Source organism: Eucalyptus grandis, chromosome 6 (genome assembly GCF_016545825.1).
Source record: "Eucalyptus grandis isolate ANBG69807.140 chromosome 6, ASM1654582v1, whole genome shotgun sequence".
NCBI classification, from domain to species: domain Eukaryota; kingdom Viridiplantae; phylum Streptophyta; class Magnoliopsida; order Myrtales; family Myrtaceae; genus Eucalyptus; species Eucalyptus grandis.
In genome coordinates, this window is record NC_052617.1 from 17,879,621 (window position 1) to 17,901,722 (window position 22,102).

The window sequence follows — 22,102 nt, forward strand, 5'->3', positions numbered from 1 at the left end:
GCTCTTCCTCGAGTCGGTCCTTCATCCAAAGATGCCACTCATTGCACGTAGCTACAGAAGAAAAAGAGGCTCCTGTGAATAATATTTTTGCCTAGTTGGTTTCTTTTCCTGTTTTTCCGCTTTTACTTGGGATAGAGATAGATGCACGACCGTTGTGCGATTGAAACACTAGTTGCCCAAAATTAGTGTTAGTCGTTTCGGGACGGGAGCTTCCTATGGAAGCCTCTCCTGGTGTAAAAAAAGAAGAAGCTTTCTTCACGTCGGTGAATAGGTTGGATCGATGGCGATCCCCCTCTGCACAGTATTATAGCCACCAATTGCAGAGTTCGGTATAGACTTTTTTACGCGGAATTACAAATTACTACTGGGACAATACTTTCAATCTTGCGAGTTTGATTCAAAGGGATTACTGTAATTGTACCAGGTCATACGTGCATGATGCAGCACGAAGCGCAATGTCTCTGAGCATAGTTTTGAAGACTTTATCTTGAGATGAGCAATGCTAGTAAACCAAGCTGTATAAATAAATCGATGTTTCAAATGTTGTGATTCCTCCGACCAAAAAAAGAAAAATGCTGTGATTCCAATTTGATGGTGGGGTGCTATACTATTCTCATCCGGACCATCGGCGATGCAAAGTCTATAATGAGAAATCTGGTTAGGATGGGTCCAAATTATGCTCGTTTTTCACAATAGATGTATTGAACGATGAAGCTCTCTGTTCCTTTGAAGACCTGCAATGCAAAGTGACTTGATGTGGTTAAGAATTTAGGGGTGAACATAGTTTGTGTGGGTGGTTTTCACCTTGGAACCGAGAACCGTCTACCAAGCACTGCTTCTGAAAAATGGTACCGTAAATTGTCCGAGGAATCGGGCAGGTTTATGGAACTGGTCCCACGTGGAAAGTTCACTTTTTTTTTTTATATATAGCATTTTTATCTTCTGACAATCAATAGCCCAACTTTTTATCAATACACTAGAATGATCATTAATTAACGAAGATGATTAATACTGCAATAATTAAAAAAAATATTCAAAGTTAAAAACAAACCTAAAAGAACCTTAGGCTAAAAGTTAAGTTTTGCATTTAATCTATAATCAAATTCTTTTAATATAATTTTTAAATAAATTTACTAATATGTATATTTTATATTACTCTCAACATGAAAATGTAAAATATTATACACTCATTGTTTCTTTTTTGCAATTTTAAAAATACTAAAACTAAAACACTTAATTTGGTCACACCAAATGGCTTTTCAAATACAAGTTTACCAAACAGTTTTGCATTTCCTTAAAACACTTTTCAGTTTTAGTTTACCAAACAGTCTAGCATTTCAGAAAACCTCTTTATCTCAAAGGTATTTGTATTCTCCCAAGGGCATTTCCCCAAAGCTGAACCAAATGGGTCCATACTCCTTTATGCCATCACACCCGTTGGCACTTACTAAAGGAGTTCTTCTAATCTACCCGTTGGACATAATCAATTAGGAAGATTTCGAGCTATTTAAAGAATATGACGATAGCCCACCAATCCTGCTCACCCATATAATCAGGATCCAGGTTTCCATAAGTAGAACCTTCCAAGTATACTTTGCCAATCAACGGATCCAAAATCCCTGAATCAATCTCAATTTGAATAAAGGATTCCAACATGCTATATCCAGCCAAGAGATCTTCTCCAGTCAATAAAATCAAATCCTTAACGAAACATTTAGTTCTGGATAAGCCTTCTTCAATGGTCTAGAAACTGTTAATGAGGATAGACTTTGAGTCTTAAGTTTGGCAATTCGGAGGTCTTCAGACTTTGATGGAAGAGTCTGCAAGTCTTCAAACTAGACTGATGGAAACGTTTTGTCAACTTCAAAACACTCAAGGAAGTTTTCTCTAACAAGGAGGACGCCATAGTTGTTTCGGATCGATAGACTGAAGAGCAGATCTTTGTTGAGACACAGGAGAGTAGATCTGGTGTGACTTAATTTGAGCCACAGATGTTTGTATTGCGAGGGAGGGATCCAAAGCTGATTGTGAAAGATGAAGTTATTCTGCATATGCCAGATCTGCCAAAGGATGTTAGCAACAAGTGCTAGTCCAGGTAACTGCCGAGGTAATTTCACACTTTTTGTAAGCCAAGAATCGAAGCTATTGATTGTGAGTGTCGAAATCGGTATATTGATCTAGGGGTCAAACCAAATAGCACAAGTCCATGTACATTGTAAAAAGATATGTCCAAGGGTTTCAAGAGCTTGCTATTGACATAGATGGCATAGAGGATATGTGATGATATGATGCTGGAATAGATTCGCTCTAGATGCTAGGGCATTGTGGCAGGCAGACCATAGGAAAGTCTTTATTTCCAGTTCTGTCTTCATGGCCCAGATACTTTTCCATAATACCTTCGAGATATGGTTAGATGTCGATGCTCTGTTTCTACTGTGAATACTTAGCGACTACATGACAGATTGATAGTTGCTTCGTACAGTATGTTTTCCATCTGTTGTGGCCGACCAAATGATTTTATCATCCGAATAAAGAGGTCTTGCTGGGATAGTAAGAACTTCGGCAGTATTTTGTTCTCCGAAGAACCATTGGATCTAAGATTGGTTCCAATTGTGGTGTAGTGGATCAATAAGATCTGCCATCATAATAGGTTCTTCTCTAAATTTAGGTCCATGGAGAATACCCATTGGTAACCACCGATCTCCTCGGATTCTGATGTTGTTACCATTACCCACTAACCAGCAAATATGTGGTAGAATAGCATCTTTTCCCATAAGTATGCTTTGCCATCCCTAGGATGGCCGAGTTCCCCTAATAGCAGACGAGAAAATTGTCGAGTGAAAATATAGACCTTTAAATAATTTACTTTATAAAGATTGAGGCTTCTATAGCAAATGTCAAGCCTGTTTTCCAAGCATCGCTCTATTAAATGCAATAAGGTCACGAAATCCCATTCCTCCTTCATCCTTTCTGTCTTTCAGAATCTCCCATTTTTGCTAGTGGATACCTACTCAATTCTGGTCATTTCTCCACCAAAAGCGAGCAATTCTTTTTTCAATAGTTTTGCAAACAGAAATAGGCAACTTAAAGATAGACATGGCATAATGTGGAATAGCTTGAATAACAGATTTTATGAGAATTTCCTTACCCCCCTTTGAAATAAATTTCTCTTTCCATCCCTCCAATTTGGCATTGACTCTTGCAAGTATCCACAAAAATATCTCATTCTTAGATCGGCCCCATTCGGATGGTATGCCTAAGTATTTGCCATAGCATTGCAAGATAGGAGTCCTAAGTTCCCGAGACATATTATCCTGAAGAGTTAGAGGGAAATTTTTGCTGAAAATCATGCCTGATTTGTTGTGATTAACAAGCTATCCAGTAGCTGAACGATACAGATTTAAAATGTTTGCTAAATTATGGCATTCTTGAATACAACCAATTAGGAAAAAGATCGCATCATCAGCAAAAAAGAGATGGGAAATGGTAGGACACCATCTATTTAACCGGATACCTTTGATGTGTCCTATGCTGACAGCCTATGTAATAAGAGTCGATAAAACATTAGCCAGCAGGATAAAAAGATATGGCGATAAGGGGTCACCCCGTCGTAGGCCACGAGATGGGTAGAAATAAGGCAACTGCTCCCCATTAAACTTCACGCTGAAAGCTACTGTGGTGATACACTGCATAATCCATTTAACCCATCTTGGATGGAATCCTAGTTTAAGGAGGTAATCATTGAGGAAATCCCATTCAACTATATCATACGCCTTCGTTATGTCTGTTTTTAGTATTGCATTGAATTTACAAGTCCTCTTTCTTGATCTAAAGTGATGAAGAACCTCTTGAATGATTAGAATATTATCCTAGATCTGTCTTCCCTTCACAAAAGCTAACTGTTCATTAGAAATCAGAATATTCAACCAAGGTTTGTGTCGGTTAGCAAGTACCTTTGAGATAATTTTGTATGCAAAATTACATAGACTAATTGGGCGATAATGCTTGAGCTTCTCAGTTTGAGTTGTCTTGGGAATCAGTGTTATAGTAGTCTGATTAAGACGTATAGGCATTACCCCCAATGTCAGGAAATTCTGTACTAGAAGGAAAATGTCTTCTTTAACAATTTCCCAATGTTTATGATAAAATAAACCGTTTAATCCATCGGGGCCAAGCGCTTTGGTTGTTCCCATCTGAAGGGTTGCTTGCTGAACCTCTTCCATCGTAAGTGAAGCAGTCAGCTGGTCATTCATTTCATGGGTGACCACCTGGTTACATTGATCAAGTAAACGTTCATAGTTCCTATAACCATTAGTTGTATATAAGTGCAAAAAGAAGGTGGTTGTCATATCTTAAAGAGTAGGTGGATCCCAAATCCATTGGCTATCATCATTTTGCAACATAGAAATTCGGTTTTGCTACCTTCGCTGAATTGTAGATGCATTGAAAAAACGAGTATTTTTGTCGCCCCATTTCAGCCATTGAATTTTGGAGCATAAAGCCCAATGTTGTTATACTTGTTTCCAAGTCCGACAAATTTTCCTCTTTTAGTTTTGATGCCTCTACCCTGTCATAATTGAAATGTGGCTTATTCATCAGATTATGTAACTGATTTTGTAAGATCAACACCTTTTTGTGTCCATTTGAGAACTTTTTCCTACTCCATGTATGTAGAGCTTCTTTAACCTGCCTCACTTTAGTGAGAAAACTAGGATGTGGCAGATCAAGTGAATTCCAAGCCCGAGAAATAACGTCATGGCATTCCTCATCCTCATTCCAATAACTCTAAAAAAGAAATGGTTTCCTTGTTCAATTATAACATGCTAAAGTGTGAATTAGTATAGGGCTGTGGTTAGATCCCACCGTTGAAAATGCATAAACTTCTACCCTTGGAAACAAAAATCTCAATTCCATAGTGCACATCACTCGGTCAAATTTTTCTTTAACAAGCTCCTCCCCTTTTTTATTGTTCATCCATGTATACTTACAGCCATTACTCTCTAACTCAGTAAAATCACAATCATTGAGACAGCTCAGAAAGACAGCATTCTAGACTGATTAGCAGGTCATTTCCCCATCTTTTCCCAAGGATAAAGAATCTCATTAAAATCTCCAGCACATATCCAAGGTAAATTATTAGTAGCATGTATCTATCGGAGCTCATCCCACACAAGTTGACACTGCTGATAGTTAATTGGAGCATGAATAAAAGTGATACTTATAAGTCTGCCTCCCTTCCCCTATCTACAACTTAGATGGAAAAAGGTGTGGTGTGGATCGAATAATCTGTAAATAAACCATATCATTCCCAAATAGTGCTAATCCACCAGCAAAACCAACTGGGTTCAGAATATGTGAATTGTGAAACTTTAAATAACGTTGAATATGATGTAGCCTTACTTCAGGTTGCTCGGTTTCCATTAAAATACCACATCGAGCTTTTCTTTGGCCGTCATGGCCTTGAGAGCTTGAACTATCAGGGGATTGCCCAAACCTTGACAGTTCCAGCATAGCATCTTCATTTGTCTACAGGTGGCTGTTTAGGGCCAGCCACCAAAGCCCAAACTTTTGCTTCATCAGTTGTAAATATAGGAGTTTCCATTAAGTTGGAGTCATCAGGTTCCTCTATGATCAAGCCTTTAGCTTCGTACAGGTTGTATCTTCTTTGTTTCTTGGCCGAACCTAATGTCGGTTTCGATCTTGTATTCTTCACTTTCTTTGTTACTTGTATATCCATAGGCTCAATCTGGATTCCTTTCAATTTTGTTTCTACAGATATGAGTGTTGTATGGAGAGAGGGTTGGTGCGCCACTGATCGCTAATGGAGCTGCTGGTTAGGTACAACTGCTGGTTCCCTGGATCTGTTAACTGTACTGGATGTATTTATTGCTGGAATCATAGGTGGTTGGGGGCAATAAGGGGACAATGAAAATCTGAGAAGGTGGAGTTTTAGGTACAGTTTCTTGGGTTTGGTCAGACATGTCTTGTGGGTCATAAAATGTGTGCCAATAGGGACTGTTTTCCTTAACTTCAGCACGGAGCCACTTACCATATGCCATCTTCTCTCTACCCTCATGTTTTGCCTCATTGTATGGGATGTCTCTACAGTACATCAAATAGTGCCCAAGCTTGCCATGGGAGTAGCAAAAGTGCGATAGTCGTTCGTAGTGGAAATCCAGCCAAAGAGGTTTGCCATATATCCATATCAACTTCCCTGTTTTAAGAGTTTCATGTAAGTTTACTTTTATTCTTACTCGACCTGCTCTAGACAACACTCCTTCGTTTGAGTCGACCTTTACTTACATTACATGACCCATATGTTGCATTGCCCTTATAATCATATGCTCAGAACATCATTCTAAAGGTAAGCCAAACACCTATACCTAAAATGCACAAGTAGAAAAGTCATAACAATGTAAAGGTGTGTTCGGAATCCATGGTTTGAAGATAACTAAATTGCCCGAGAATAGCCAAGGGCCCCCTTCAAGAATTCTCTGTTTGTCGACTTGAGATTGAAATTTTGCAACATATATACCTGCCTCACACTGTGAAATACTAGTTCAGTCCTCCAGGCTTTTTTCAGTGTGCTTTGGAAGGCTGGAAATTTAATGGACCGAGTGGAAAGAATTTTGCCAATGAGAGTTAACTTGCATTCCTCTAATGTTTCAGGTGAAGGTTCATCATCCCAGTCTTTGATTATTTGTTCAGTGGTGAGGCGACCCAATCTAGAGCAAAGAGCTATGAGACGCGCGGAATCAGCATGGCCTTCCGAAGCCATTCAAGATGAACAAAAAGGTAGTAAAATAGATACTTGCTACCCACAGGAAAACTCAACAGAGTGCCGAATCCTCCAAATCAGATAATTCTTAAGCAGAATGAAACCAATACGATGAGATATATGGTGATCGGCAACCCTCAACTAACAACTTTCCACATTTTCATTATAGATAAAGAGTAATTGAAGCCATGCAGAACTAACCAGGGAGAATCGCCCTTTCAACCCACAAGAGAACACAAACAGAGTGCCGAATTCCCCAAATCAGATTATTCTTAAGCAAAATGAATCCAGTACGATGAGATATGGTGACCGGCACCCCTCGACTAACAACTTGCCCACATTTTCATTACAGATAAAAGTAATCGAGGCCATGCAGAACTAACTAGGGAGAATCGCCAAAGAGATGAAGATGCCAGCCTAACATCGGAAGCCGATGGAGTGAAAGACGAAGAGAAAACGACCAAATTTCAAGCGGAAAGTTTGCGAAGGTGGAAGAGATTGGGGGTGAAAGGAAGAATTAGGGTGTAAAAAGCTACCAGAAGGTAGAGAGAACTCTACATAACGAGAGAAAAAGTGAAATGGAAGCTTAGGTCGAGAGAGGAGCATGTTGATAGTAATTAATTAGCAGTAACCTGTTGCAACAAAACAGATTTTCTTGAATGTGTTCTTCGAAAAACTTGGTGGCCAAATCTAAATAGAATAATGCTTATTCTAATTGATTTCTTAAGTGAAATCAAATTATGTAAGAAATTTTGATTGGCTACAGAACATCCCCCATTTAAACATCTACTTATATAGTTCATCTCATTACTTAATAAATCAATTCTTGTTGTAGAATATGGAAAGTCTAGCGAATCGGCTAAAATTAGTTAGAAAGAAGGAAAGGGAATCAAACACCAGATTTATATGATTCGGTCCGAATATCAGCATTTATGTTAATGGAGAGAGCAGCACGGAATTCTACTATAAAAACCAGACAATACAATGGAGATTATAATTATTCGAGCACTCAAACACTTTCTTAGTGTTTCTCAGCCCCAAATTATATTCAATAACTCACATAGTTTTGAACCCCTCACAATTATTAATGAAATCTCACTTAAGGAATTAAACAAATTCTACTAATAAGCATTTAATTGGCTAAATTAATGAGTGTAATTATAACGAGCAAAACCCTCACGAGAAGAACTCTTGGCACACTCCTCTCTATGCAGTCTCATAGCTCTCTTTCTCTCAGCCACCAGGGACTTGGTGCTCTCTCGGTCACCAAAGGGACTTGGCATGCCCTTTTATAAAGAACATAATTTGCCAGAAGATAAATCAAACCGCAACTTCGGCGGCTCCCCCGTTAGCTCTCCTAGTCGTCCACATAATAGAAGGGACGGAAGTCAAAAAATGAGGCCACTGGACGTCCGTGCTCCATGCCATCAAGGGAAATGATTCTCTTTAACTTTCCCTTTTCTTCTTTCTTCGTTAAATTAACAAAAGACAAAAGAAGCCCACAAATAATGACCCAATAAAAGGGGAAGAGACATTAGGCGGCCACAATTTTCTATGGGCATGTGCATGCATTAATAAGGAGGAAAAAAAATAGACATTGAGACATGTACATAAATCAATGTGCAGAAAATTTGTCCATCTTTATTTAATGTGCCCCTCCTTTTATTGATCAAATACATTGAGCTAATTTTCGTTTGGGCTCAAATTCAAGATATATTTTCAACAATTTTGATGTGCAATGTGCGTGGCATTAATTACTTTTTATTAGTTAGGAAGTTTCCAATTTTTGTTTTATCATTTTGCTTGTGTAATTTTTATTTTTTTTACCAATGTCTAACTTTCTTCTAAAAATATATCAATTTGTCCTGTAGTAATTTCGGCTACCATGTTATTTTAATTTTTTTAATCTCAATCGTGCGTAACGTCTACATAAATAATCAATAATTAGGATTTTTGTACTTTAGCAAATTCTTATTGAGATGGCTTGACCTATGTTGAACGATGGGAAAGATGTGATGTTAGAACGTCAGGAGTGTTATCCACGCTCCATACCATCAAGGGAAATGATCGTCTTTAACTTTCGCTTTTTCTTCTTTCTCTATCAAATTAACAAAAGACAAAAGGACCCTGAAAATAATGACCATAAAAAGGGGATTCGGCGCCCACACTCTTCTACGGGCATGTGCATTTATCAACGAGAAAGAAGTAAAATAGGGATGGAGACGTGTGCATAAATTTATGCAGAAAATTTGTCCATCTTCATTTAATGTGCCCCTCCTTCTATTTCTTTTCAATTTCGCGTGATCGAGCGAATTGAGCTAAGTCTCGTCTTGCTCAAATTCAAGATATATTTTCCACAGTTTTGATGTGCAATGTGCGTGACATTGATTACTTTTTATCAATTAGGAAGTTTTCAATTTTTGTTTTGTCATTTTACTTGTGTAATTTCTTTTTTTTTTCTTTACTAATGTCCAACTTTCTTCTGAAAATATACCAATTGGTCTTGCAATAATTTCGGCGACCGTGCTATTTTAATTTTTTTAATCTCAATCGTGTGTAAAGTCCACATAAATAATCAATAATTAGGATTTTTATACTTTAGCAAATTCTTATTGAGATGGCCTAACTTATGTTGAACGATGAGAAAGATGTGATGTTAGCAGTTGGACATGATATCCACGCTCCATCCCATCAAGGGAAATGATTGTCTTTCAACTTTCACTTTCTCTTCTTTCTTCATCAAATTAACAACAGACAAAAGGAGCCCGCAAATACTGACCATAAAAACGGGAAGAGACATTCGGCGCCCACAATCTTCTACGGCATGTGCATGCATCAACGAGAAAGAAGTAAAATAGGGATGGAGACGTGTGCATAAAGTTATGTGCAGAAAATTTGTTCATCTTCATTTAATGTGCCCCTCCTTTTATTTCTTTTCAATTTCACGTGATCCAGTGTTTTTCACCGCACGTCGAGTCGAATTTTGTCTGGGCTCAAAGACATATTTATGTAATGCGCGTGCCATCAATTAACTTTCATCAGTTAATTTTTACGTTGTCATTTTACTTACGTAATTTCTTTTTTCTTTCTTAACTAACGTTTGACTTTCTTCTGAAAATATATCAATTTATTTTGCAGTTATTTTAACCACCATGCAATTTTAATTTTTTTTAATCTCAATCACATTGACGTCCACATAAATAATCAATAATTAGGATTTTTATACTTTGACAATTTCTTGTTTAAATGGCCTGACCTATGTTAAACCATGGGAAATATGTGATGCTAGTATGTCTTAAGCATGAAAGTGACATCCAATGGAGATCCTCCTAATATTAACCGATACATCCAATCCGATATAAATATTAGGGACAATGATCTCTCGAATGCTTGATGAATTTCTATTTATTCTTTTTGCCAGCAAACATCAGATAAATTGTTTCTTATAGTGTATATACCTTAACCTAGGCCAGTTTTGAGGCTATTTGGGAGGACCGTCATGATTTGGCAAGATTAGTCAAATGAACTATGAGGTTCGGCAATATTGACATTCTAAAACAGAATGTTTAATTAGTGTCGTATTAGTTAAGTTTTTCCTAAATAAATTTAGCCGGAGAGATTTCCATGTTTTTCTTTATTGAGGGGACTTTTTTGTCCCCTGAATGAACTACTTTCAAACCTTTACAATTGGTAAATGAGTTCTACTAAATGCAAATAAGTAACTTATCGTCAACTTACTATTTTGTACTTCGCCAAATTACAGTAGTGATTTTTTCTTGCAAAATGTACATATGCACTATATTGGGATGTATTTAGATTTACCATCACACCACATCTGTCTGTATTTTTTCAAGTTAAATGAACTTGCAATTATTGCCTGTTTTGGTGCTCTGTCTTGGAAGACAAATAATAATGGCTTTTCAGCACTGTCTTCTTTCGTTTTTCCCTCCTAGAAAATATGTCCTACCTTCAGTTATTTTTTAAATGGATATAAATGTGTTCTATCTTTTTTAATAGTGTCTTTCTTTGCCGCTACCATACTCTATCGATTAATTAAATAAAGACCTAAGTATAGATACATGGAAGAAATATTAAGGGTGTGCTTTCGCTCTTAGAGCAAAAGTCCAGTTACTCCATCTTATGTAGGAATTGTTTTCTCATAACGCGTGGGATGTACTTTTCTCGTAGCACTCAGGAAATAATCAATTATCTCTCGAGGCTTTGCAACTTCTTTAAGTTCAATCAGAACATGATCACAAAATTTATCTTGAGTGAAATTATTTGTATCTTGATGCGTATAACTCACGGGCATTTACAGGTTTTTTTGGTCATGTGATTATGGCAGGTAAAGTTGTGAAAGAGAGGTGACAAGGGCATGGTGATTGACGATTCTTATGACAAAAAAAAAAAAAGACTTCTGCATTGACTTGCCAAAGACTCCGCTTGTTAAGATATTAAGCAGCCATTTTTTAATTAAGAATGGTACGAGGTAGCATATGCCTTTTTACATTATTTTATTAGGAGGTGAATTATTACATTTTCGTCGCCTACTCGAACTTTGGCTGCATTGATCAAGTGCATTCACCCGTCAAATTTTAATTTTTTTTTCTCTCTAACTTATATTTTTATTTTTGAAAAATAAGATATTTGTAGTGGCAAATCATATAGGCTTTGTCATGATATATATTCGATGATCCTATGAGGGAAAGGCGTATAATAAGTCATCCTCGTCCTTGAAAACATACACGGATCCACAGCTCAATGCTGAACCTATTGCAAATGGAGTCTCTGCTTCAAGACCCGAACTTCACCATCTTGTATGGAATGATCCTTGCCATCCTTATCCTATCAACCCATGTCTGGCTCAAATCAAGCTCATCTCGCAAGCTTAACACACCACCAGAAGTTGCAGGTGCATGGCCAGTCATAGGGCATATGCCCGTACTGGCAAAATCCCATCTTCCCCACAAGACCCTTGCATCCATGGCTGATGAGTACGGACCGATCTTCACCATCAGGCTCGGTTTGTCCCCCGCCGTAGTGGTTAGCAGCTCCGAGATAGCCAAAGAATGTTTCACCAAGCACGACCTTGCCCTCGCGTCTCGCCCACAGCTATTAGCCTCTGAAGTTATGGGCTACAACCATGCCTTTTTTGCGTTTGCTCCTTATGGTCCGTATTGGCGCGAGGTGAGGAAAATTGCCACCATGGAGCTGCTCTCCATTCGGAGGATTGAGTCGTTGCTCAACCCTGTAGTGGCTGCGGCAACAGATAGCGCCATCAAAGAGTTGCACAAGCTTTGGACTGAGAACAAGAATGATTCAGGTACTTTCACGTGTATGGCATAAGTTTGAATCGCTTTATTTGTCTTTCATATGGTGGTGTAATCCATGACTTCAAAGTTATTGGCTCAACTTGGAGGGGGTATCATTTAACTACTGGTGTAGAGAAACAAGCCAAGCCGAGCCTTTTCAGTAAAGTGATTATGTGCTACCACAGCCATAACACGATTTAAAAGGTCTAACACTATGCCCGTCTCTACGACAGGCCATATTCGTGTTGACTTGAAGCAATGGTTTGCAAGGCTGTCTATGAACATTGTCCTCAAAGTCGTAGCCGGCAAGGGCGACAACCGCAACATTGCCACGGTGGATGAGGAAGAGAATTGGCGTTGTCATCATGCCTTGAGGGAATTCCTGCAATTCTTAGGGTTGTTTCCGGTGGCGGATGCTCTTCCTTTCTTGAGATGGTTGGACTTGGGTGGCCATGAGAAGTCCATGAAGAGGACCGCCAAAGAATTGGACACAATCCTAAGTGGTTGGTTAGAGGAGCATAAAGGGAATAGCAAAAATTTGAGTGACAATAGGGGTGATCAAGATTTCATAGATGTCATGCTTTCGACCCTTAACGGCATGGAAATCGGAGGCTTCGATGCTGATACAGTTATCAAAGCTACATGCCTGGTATGACTTGTTTTCACTCTCTTGGAATTTACTGCTTTCTATTTCAAATGCGTAGTGTGTGCGCATCAGGACAAAGCCTCACTCTTAACCTACTCTTGCATCCTACTGAATAAATTATCGAGATTGATACATAAATGGATATCAAACTTCTATTGCACCTTGTTTGTGTTACCACAGTGATCAAGATTGTAATGTGATTTTGAACACACATCGCCCTAGTTTTGTAATGATCTACATTTTATATATGTTGTTGTCTTACTTGAACAATGTTTTAGGACTTCTATTCTATAAAAGAATATCCGGTTCTCTTCTAAACTGAACAAGTTATAGGCCAAAGGAAATCTGATTTAAGACTAGCAGAGTGACGCAAGTGTATTTTTTTCAAAGATTAATTTTTTTTATTTGTTTCCTTGTCTTAGTTCACTTTAGAAATTATGTTAGCACATTAAGTGATTTGTTTCAATTTTCAGTGGTTATCAGTTAGATATTTAAGATTTAGTAGGATAAAATTAATTTTGAGTTTATCTTTTTCCCATTTTAATATTGTAATTAGCATATGTTCTTTTTAGGTATAAATATGCATTTTGTTTCCTTATAATGTAGCTTGTTCTTCTGAGTAGTGACATAATATGAGAGAATTTTCTTTGAATATGCGCCTTTGAGAGTGTTGTGCCCTTGTGCTTGTTCGGATTGATTCATCCATGTTTATCATTTGTTTCTACCGTACCATAGAGTTGACGACAAACGAGGTAATATGGAGTTTTGTTTTGACAGTTTTTGATTTACTCTATTTAGTCTTCATATATGGCTCCTACAAATAACATGTATTTCTTCTTTGAAGGCGATTATAGCGGGTGGTACTGACACTACAATAACCACCCTAACATGGACAGTCTCTTTGTTGCTAAACAACCTTCATGTTCTAAGAAAAACTCGAGAAGAACTAGATGCTCAAATCGGTAAACAAAGGCATGTGAAAGAGTCAGACGTTACGAATCTAACTTACCTACACGCTGTAGTGAAGGAGACACTTCGATTACATCCCGCAGTCCCGCTCTCCGTGCCACATTTATCAACTGAAGATTGCATCATCACCGGGTACTATGTGCCCAAAGGCACGAGGTTGATCTTCAACTTATGGAAAATTCAAACCGATCCAAAAGCATGGCCTGAACCAATGAAGTTTAGGCCTGAGAGGTTCTTGAGTAGTCATAAGGATATTGATGTAAAGAACCCTAAATTTGGCTACATGCCATTCGGAAGTGGTAGAAGAATCTGTCCTGGAATGTCCTTTGGCCTTCAATCGGTGCATTCAATGCTCTCTAGGTTCCTGCATGCATTTGAGATATCAACTCCCGATAGCTCGCCTGTGGATATGTCGGAGGGTTTCGGAATAACAGTTGACAAGCTGACGCCGCTCGAAGTATTGCTCGCACCAAGATTGCCTGACGAGGTCTACAAATTGACATGAAGCACTAGAAGAATGAGAAACAAGTCAATGAGCAAGTTATTACTAAATAAATAGGCTCTCCATGTCTAGCTTTTATCTAGTCAATTATTAGTTGTATATTCAGACAACCGACGATTTCAATTCAGCATGTCTCTCGTAATAAATAGGGAATAGGTTGGCGCTTCACTATGGCAAGAGAAACTTATAATGATGTCCAGCGCGCTGATCAAGATGTAGACTTGGATATATGGCATTTGCTTTGAGATGTCCGGTATATCATTTGTAGTGGTTGTCTTATTTCGTGTCAGCTTAAAATACTCCTCCATACTTAATATGTTCATTGACGGAGCCCGGATTCAAATTGAGGTGAGGGGAAAGAGAGGCGAAATCCAATAAGTATAATGTCTTCATTTGCGGAGTTGCAAATTTCTCTCGAATGTGAATTTTGGGTAAACGTAAAATAAAGATATTTTATTGATCGCTATACCCTAGGAACGTCTATTTAGATGTCGTGGACTTACCATAAAATCATGTTGGATAAGCGGAACGTGTTCATTATCAGCGCTTAGGTTGAGTAGTAACAATAGGAGAAGACTAATCGCTCATTTTTAAAATGATGAGTCTTCTCCTCTTCCTTGGTTATCTAAAAGACACAAATATTAATTAATTTTGGTTTGGACTAATTGCTCATTTTTAAAATGATGAGTCTTCTCCTCTAACTTGGTTATCCAAAAGACACAAATATTTAATTAATTTTGGTTCGTGCATTCGCAATGATTCCGTGAGCACGTCAAGGCGACCTCAAGGTATGTTGTCTGAGGTGGGATTTCAGTTTAGCGCCTTAAAAAAGTCGTACTTTGGAGAGCACATTAGGATAATATGAAGCAATTTCCTTGTTTTAATGTTCTGTCTTGCAAAACAAATTATAATAGCTTGTGGGTATTATTTCTTCTTTTCTAATTCAAAAGGTTTAGAATTGAATTGCTCTCCATATAATAAATTTTAGGATCTGTTGGACCGTATAACATGATATTGGCTAATATTAGGAGTGATGTGTCCAAATTAATGTGTGTTATGTGGATTTACATATCCGAATTAATGTGTGTTATGTGGACTTACGATGGGATTGACATAAAAATAAATAAATTAAAATGACATATGGCCAAGATGCAGTGGTCAGCCAATTCACAAGGGAGAGAGGCAACAATTGCAATTGTGGCCGCCACTGGTGCTAATGGCACCGTCACTACCATACAAACATTGGAGTATTATACAATTGTCCTACTCCTATTTTCTAGACAAATCATCCAATCTTATATAGACTACCCCCTCTAAAGTGCACCTCCAAGTGCTAGATGAAGTAATTTATCTTGCCTTCACCGTGTTATGCAGACTATCAAACACATCCTAAAATAATGGCTTTCGGGTTCCAGTAACAGTAGACAAATTATTATCGAAAACCTGTGTTAGGAAAAGTCATCATATAGCATGAAATAGCTTACCAAGTGTTGATGGTTTGTTTCACGAACAAACCATGAAGTGCCTTATTTTCATAGAAGAAAATGTGAGTGTGTGAGCTAATATATAAGTGTGGAAGTTTTCTAATATTGCAATTGAAATAGATGAGTTATGGACTAGACTCTACAATATCCATGATAATTAGCAACACCAAACAATTAAAAAAAAAATGGGTATTATAAAAAAGGGATAGCAGACGCACTCGATTGCACGTCTTGAAAGTTGTAAAACTTAATTACACTTTCATGACATGATTTAAGACTTGATTGCACTTTTCTTATAAGTTTTATAATATGATTGCACTTTTATAAGTTCTAAGATTCAATTGTATTTGGGTTAATACCTTAAAAAACCCCAAACTAGTACACTTGTGACAAATTTACCCCAAACTATTTTTTTACCACCAAAACCCCAAACTGGTACATATATGGCAGATCTACCCTCCGTTAGCTTCCGTTCGATTTTTTCGTTAATTTTGCTGACGTGGTTGCTGACGTGGCAAGCCATGTGAAAATTCATAAGTTTAATACCATTAAAAACCCAAAACTGGTATATTTATGACAAATTTACCCCAAACTGATATATTTATGACAAATTTACCCCAAGCTGTTATATTTACGACAAATTTACTCTAATTAATTTTTCCGATCATAAAAACCTAAATTGGTACACGTGCGGCACATTTACCATCTTTCAATTTTCCCAAATTTGACTGAGTTGTGATGTACAATCAATTTTATTTTCCGGATTACTCTAACATTGCCTCCATATCATTAATACTTAATTTTTTTCTTTTTTATTGGAATCATTATTAGAGAATATTCAAAGACTACCAAATGTGCACTTCATTCTTGTGCCAAGAGGATGCCCATTAACTAAAAGATGGACAGATCGCTTGCGCACATATACAAAAGAAGTGCACATATTGTGATTGCTTCACTCGTTTTTGGTTTGTGATAAACTTGGCTTTATGTTTATATGTCTCAGCCCCACATGGTTTACTACTTATCCGCAATCTGTTTGTATGCTTACATATCACTCTTACTTTGCTGGTCCTTATTAGCGTTACGTAGTCTTTCCTACCTTGAATCATAAGTGTCAAAATTTTAATATGGAACTTGCATGTGAATGGTATGAGTGACTCGTACATCACATGCTCGTTAAAATGCCGGAACCAAAATCACTTATGTTTGTCGCTAATTTCAGGTGTGCTTTGAGTGTGATTCTTTTGTATATGTGCGCAAACAATCTATTCATCTTTTAGTTAATGGGCATCTTCCCGGCACAAGAATGAAGTGCACATTTGGTAGCCTTTGAATAGTTTTCTAATAATGATTCCAATAAAAAAAATCAAGTATTAATGATATGAAGGCAATGTTAGAGTAATCTGGAAAATAAAATTGATTGGACATCACAACTCAGTCAAATTTGGGAAAATTGAAAGATGGTAAATGTGCCGCACGTGTACCAATTTAGGTTTTTTATGATCGAAAAAATTAATTTAGAGTAAATTTATTGTAAATATATCAGCTTGGGGTAAATTGGTCATAAATATACCAGTTTTGGGTAAATTTGTCATAAATATACCAGTTTGGGGTTTTTAATGGTATTAAACTTATGAATTTCCACATGGCTTGCCACGTCAGCAACCACGTCAGTAAAATTAACGGAAAAATCGAACAAAAGCTAACGGATGATAAATCTGTCACATATGTACCAGTTTGGGATTTTTGGTGGTCAAAAAAATAGTTGGGGGTAAATTTGTCACAGGTATACCAGTTTGAGGTTTTTTAAGGTATTAACCCATTGTATTTTCATGACCAGTTTGAAGATTCCTAGTATATTTATCCTTAAATTAAAAGACATTACTGCACGCATTCAAAAAAATACATATGTTATCAAACTTGATTGGGCCAATTAGTTCAATTTTTACAATGCAAGTAAGCAATTAATAATTTTTGGTGAAGTGTCTGCAAACACAAAAAAGATAAATTAAAAGACATTATTGTACACACTCAAATAATACGTATATTATCAAACTTGATGGGGTCGATCTGTTTAGTTTTTACAATGTAGGTAGGGATACTAATAAATGATTTTCGGTGAAGAATAGGGAGATAGAGTCACACTCAAATAATACTTATAGTATCAAACTTGATGGAGTCGATCCGTTCAGTTTTTATAATGTAGGTAGGGATACTAATATATTATTGTTGGTGAAGGGCAGGGAGATGAGTCGATTTCCCGACCCGGGTCGGATGTGGAGATCTGACCTGGGTCCGTTTTATATTGTATTATTTTAATATTAAAAAATATTTTTAAAAATTAATTAATTAAAAATTCCAATTTTTTTTTTACGAAATTCAAAAAACTTTAAAAAATTAGTTTTTGAGTTTTTCTTAAAATATGCGAAAACATTTGATCAAAATTTGTATCCCAATTTGAACAAGTCTTTAGGGTTTTACATTAGAGGCTATTATGTATTGTTTCTTTTTGCAGATGATGCTAGGTCGTTTCTTGAGCTTGTTGACACCTAAATTTCACCATTTTACTTAAAAATTAATAGTATTAAAAGTTAGGAATTAGTCGCAAAAAAAAAAAACAACAACAAAACAACAAAAAAAGGAGGAAAAGAAAAGAAGAAAAAAAAAAGAAGAGAACTCGAGGGGGGCCGGGTTGGGCCAAATCCGGTCTCGGCCCAACCGGCCTCTCCCTTTTCTTCTCCCACTCGCGCGCGGCCCGGCCCAGTTTCTTTCTCCTTCAGCCCAACCCGCGCCCAGCCCTCCTCTCTTGCCTGTCTCGCACGAAGACCTCGCAAACAAAATAGAGAGAAGAGCAACGAGAGAGAGAGAGAGAGAGAGAGAGAGAGAGAGAGAGAGAGAGAGAGAGAGAGAGAGAGAGAGAGAGGGGGATCGGGGAGCAGCTCCGGCGCGATCCGCGGGTCGAGGAGCAGGCTAGTAAGGCAGGAGCCAGGCACACTTGCCGTTGGCCTTGAAAAGGTTGGAGGACGAAAAACAAAAGGGGGAGAACAGCAACGCAGAGGGAGACCGTAGAGCTCGAGAGAACGGAGGGGGAGCTAGAGGGAGCGAGTGAGACCGAGGGGGCGCAGGGGAAAGAGAGGGGGAATCGCGGGGACTGGGCTCAGCTCAGCCCCCAGCCGTGGACCCAGACGTTCTGACCCGGTCGGATGTGGAGATCTAACCTGGGTCCGTTTTATATTGTATTATTTTAATATTAAAAAATATTTTTAAAAATTAATTAATTAAAAATTCCAATTTTTTTACGAAATTCAAAAACTTTAAAAAATTAGTTTTTGAGTTTTTCTTAAAATATGCGAAAACATTTGATCAAAATTTGTATCCCAATTTGAACAAGTCTTTAGGGTTTTACATTAGAGGCTATTATGTATTGTTTCTTTTTGCAGATGATGCTAGGTCGTTTCTTGAGCTTGTTGACACCTAAATTTCACCATTTTACTTAAAAATTAATAGTATTAAAAGTTAGGAATTAGTCGCAAAAAAAAAAAACAACAACAAAAAAAAAAAAAAGGAGGAAAAGAAAAGAAGAAAAAAAAAAAAAAAAAGAGAACTCGAGGGGGCCGGGTTGGGCCAAATCCGGTCTCGGCCCAACCGGCCTCTCCCTTTTCTTCTCCCACTCGCGCGCGCCCGGCCCAGCTTTCTTTCTCCTTCAGCCCAACCCGCGCCTCTTCCTCTCTTGCCTGTCTCGCACGAAGACCCGCAAAATAGAGAGAAGAGCAAAATAGAGAGAGAGAGAGAGAGAGAGAGAGAGAGAGAGAGAGAGAGAGAGAGAGAGAGAGAGAGAGAGAGAGAGAGGATCAGGGGAGCAGCTCCGGCGCGATCCGCGGGTCGAGGAGCAGGCTGGTCGATAGGCTAGCAAGGCAGGAGCCAGGCACACTTGCCGTTGGCCTTGAAAAGCTTGGAGGACGAAAAACAAAAGGGGGAGAACAGCAACGCAGAGGGAGACCGGAGAGCTCGAGAGAACGGAGGGGGAGCTAGAGGGAGCGAGTGAGACCGAGGGGGCGCAGGGGAAAGAGAGGGAATCGCGGGACTGGGCTCAGCCAGTCCAGCCGTGGACCCAGACGTTCCTGACACGGGTCGGATGTGGAGATCTAACCTGGGTCCGTTTTATATTGTATTATTTTAATATTAAAAAATATTTTTAAAAATTAATTAATTAAAAATTCCAATTTTTTTTTACGAAATTCCGAAAAAACTTTAAAAAAATTAGTTTTTGAGTTTTTCTTAAAATATGCGAAAACATTTGATCAAAATTTGTATCCCAATTTGAACAAGTCTTTAGGGTTTTACATTAGAGGCTATTATGTATTGTTTCTTTTTGCAGATGATGCTAGGTCGTTTCTTGAGCTTGTTGACACCTAAATTTCACCATTTTACTTAAAAATTAATAGTATTAAAAGTTAGGAATTAGTCGCAAAAAAAAAAAAACAACAACAAAAAACAACAAAAAAGGAGGAAAAGAAAAGAAGAAAAAAAAAAAAAGAGAAACTCGAGGGGGCCGGGTTGGGCCAAATCCGGTCTTTGCCCAACCGGCCTCTCCCTTTTCTTCTCCCACTCGCGCGCGGCCCGGCCCAGTTTCTTTCTCCTTCAGCCCAACCCGCGCCCAGTCTTCCTCTCTTGCCTGTCTCGCACGAAGACCTGCAGAACAAAATAGAGAGAAGAGCAGAGAGAGAGAGAGAGAGAGAGAGAGAGAGAGAGAGAGAGAGAGAGAGAGAGAGAGAGAGAGAGAGAGAGAGAGGATCAGGGGAGCAGCTCCGGCGCGATCCGCGGGTCGAGGAGCAGGCTGGTCGATAGGCTAGCAAGGCAGGAGCCAGGCACACTTGCCGTTGGCCTTGAAAAGCTTGGAGGACGAAAAACAAAAGGGGGAGAACAGCAACGAACGAGGGGAGACCGGAGAGAGCTCGAGAGAACGGAGGGGGAGCTAGAGGGAGCGAGTGAGACCGAGGGGGCGCGGGGAAAGAGAGGGAATCGCGGACCGGCTCAGCCAGTCCAGCCGTGGACCCAGACGTTCCTGACCCGGGTCGGATGTGGAGATCTAACCTGGGTCCGTTTTATATTGTATTATTTTAATATTAAAAAATATTTTTAAAAATTAATTAATTAAAAATTCCAATTTTTTTTTTACGAAATTCCGAAAAAGCTTTAAAAAAATTAGTTTTTGAGTTTTTCTTAAAATATGCGAAAACATTTGATCAAAATTTGTATCCCAATTTGAACAAGTCTTTAGGGTTTTACATTAGAGGCTATTATGTATTGTTTCTTTTTGCAGATGATGCTAGGTCGTTTCTTGAGCTTGTTGACACCTAAATTTCACCATTTTACTTAAAAATTAATAGTATTAAAAGTTAGGAATTAGTCGCAAAAAAAAAACAACAACAAAACAACAAAAAAGGAGGAAAAGAAAAGAAGAAAAAAAAAGAAGAGAACTCGAGGGGGGCCGGGTTGGGCCAAATCCGGTCTCGGCCCAACCGGCCTCTCCCTTTTCTTCTCCCACTCGCGCGCGCCCGGCCCCAGCTTTCTTTCTCCTTCAGCCCAACCCGCGCCCAGCCTTCCTCTCTTGCCCTGTCTCGCACGAAGACCTGCGAACAAAATAGAACAAAGAGAGAGAGAGAGAGAGAGAGAGAGAGAGAGAGAGAGAGAGAGAGAGAGAGAGAGAGAGAGAGAGAGAGAGAGGATCAGGGGAGCAGCTCCGGCGCGATCCGCGGGTCGAGGAGCAGGCTGGTCGATAGGCTAGCAAGGCAGGAGCCAGGCACACTTGCCGTTGGCCTTGAAAAGCTTGGAGGACGAAAAACAAAAGGGGGAGAACAGCAACGCAGAGGGAGACCGGAGAGCTCGAGAGAACGGAGGGGGAGCTAGAGGGAGCGAGTGAGACCGAGGGGGCGCGGGGGAAAGAGAGGGAATCGCGGGACTGGGCTCAGCCAGTCCAGCCGTGGACCCAGACGTTCCTGACCCGGGTCGGATGTGGAGATCTGACCTGGGTCCGTTTTATATTGTATTATTTTAATATTAAAAAATATTTTTAAAAATTAATTAATTAAAAATTCCAATTTTTTTTTACGAAATTCAAAAAAGCTTTAAAAAATTAGTTTTGAGTTTTTCTTAAAATATGCGAAAACATTTGATCAAAATTTGTATCCCAATTTGAACAAGTCTTTAGGGTTTTACATTAGAGGCTATTATGTATTGTTTCTTTTTGCAGATGATGCTAGGTCGTTTCTTGAGCTTGTTGACACCTAAATTTCACCATTTTACTTAAAAATTAATAGTATTAAAAGTTAGGAATTAGTCGCAAAAAAAAAAAACAACAAAAAACAACAAAAAAAAGGAGGAAAAGAAAAGAAGAAAAAAAAAAAAAAA

The 22,102-nt window shown here is 38.5% G+C and overlaps 2 protein-coding genes across 2 annotated transcripts; both read left to right on the forward strand.

The window, feature by feature from the left end:
- Positions 1-11,557: 11,557 nt before the first annotated feature.
- Positions 11,558-12,124, forward strand: LOC120294351 (cytochrome P450 82A3-like). Its single transcript, XM_039314406.1, has one exon. The coding sequence runs from the start codon at positions 11,558-11,560 to the stop codon at positions 12,122-12,124; it is 567 nt and encodes a 188-aa protein (XP_039170340.1).
- A 205-nt stretch (positions 12,125-12,329) lies between these two features.
- LOC104448693 (cytochrome P450 82A3) lies at positions 12,330-14,375 on the forward strand. The gene is made up of 2 exons (XM_010062575.3): positions 12,330-12,739; positions 13,581-14,375. Exons 1-2 carry the CDS (start codon positions 12,368-12,370, stop codon positions 14,208-14,210), a joined length of 1,002 nt encoding a protein of 333 aa, XP_010060877.2. The 5' UTR covers positions 12,330-12,367; the 3' UTR covers positions 14,211-14,375.
- The last annotated feature ends 7,727 nt before the right edge of the window (positions 14,376-22,102 follow it).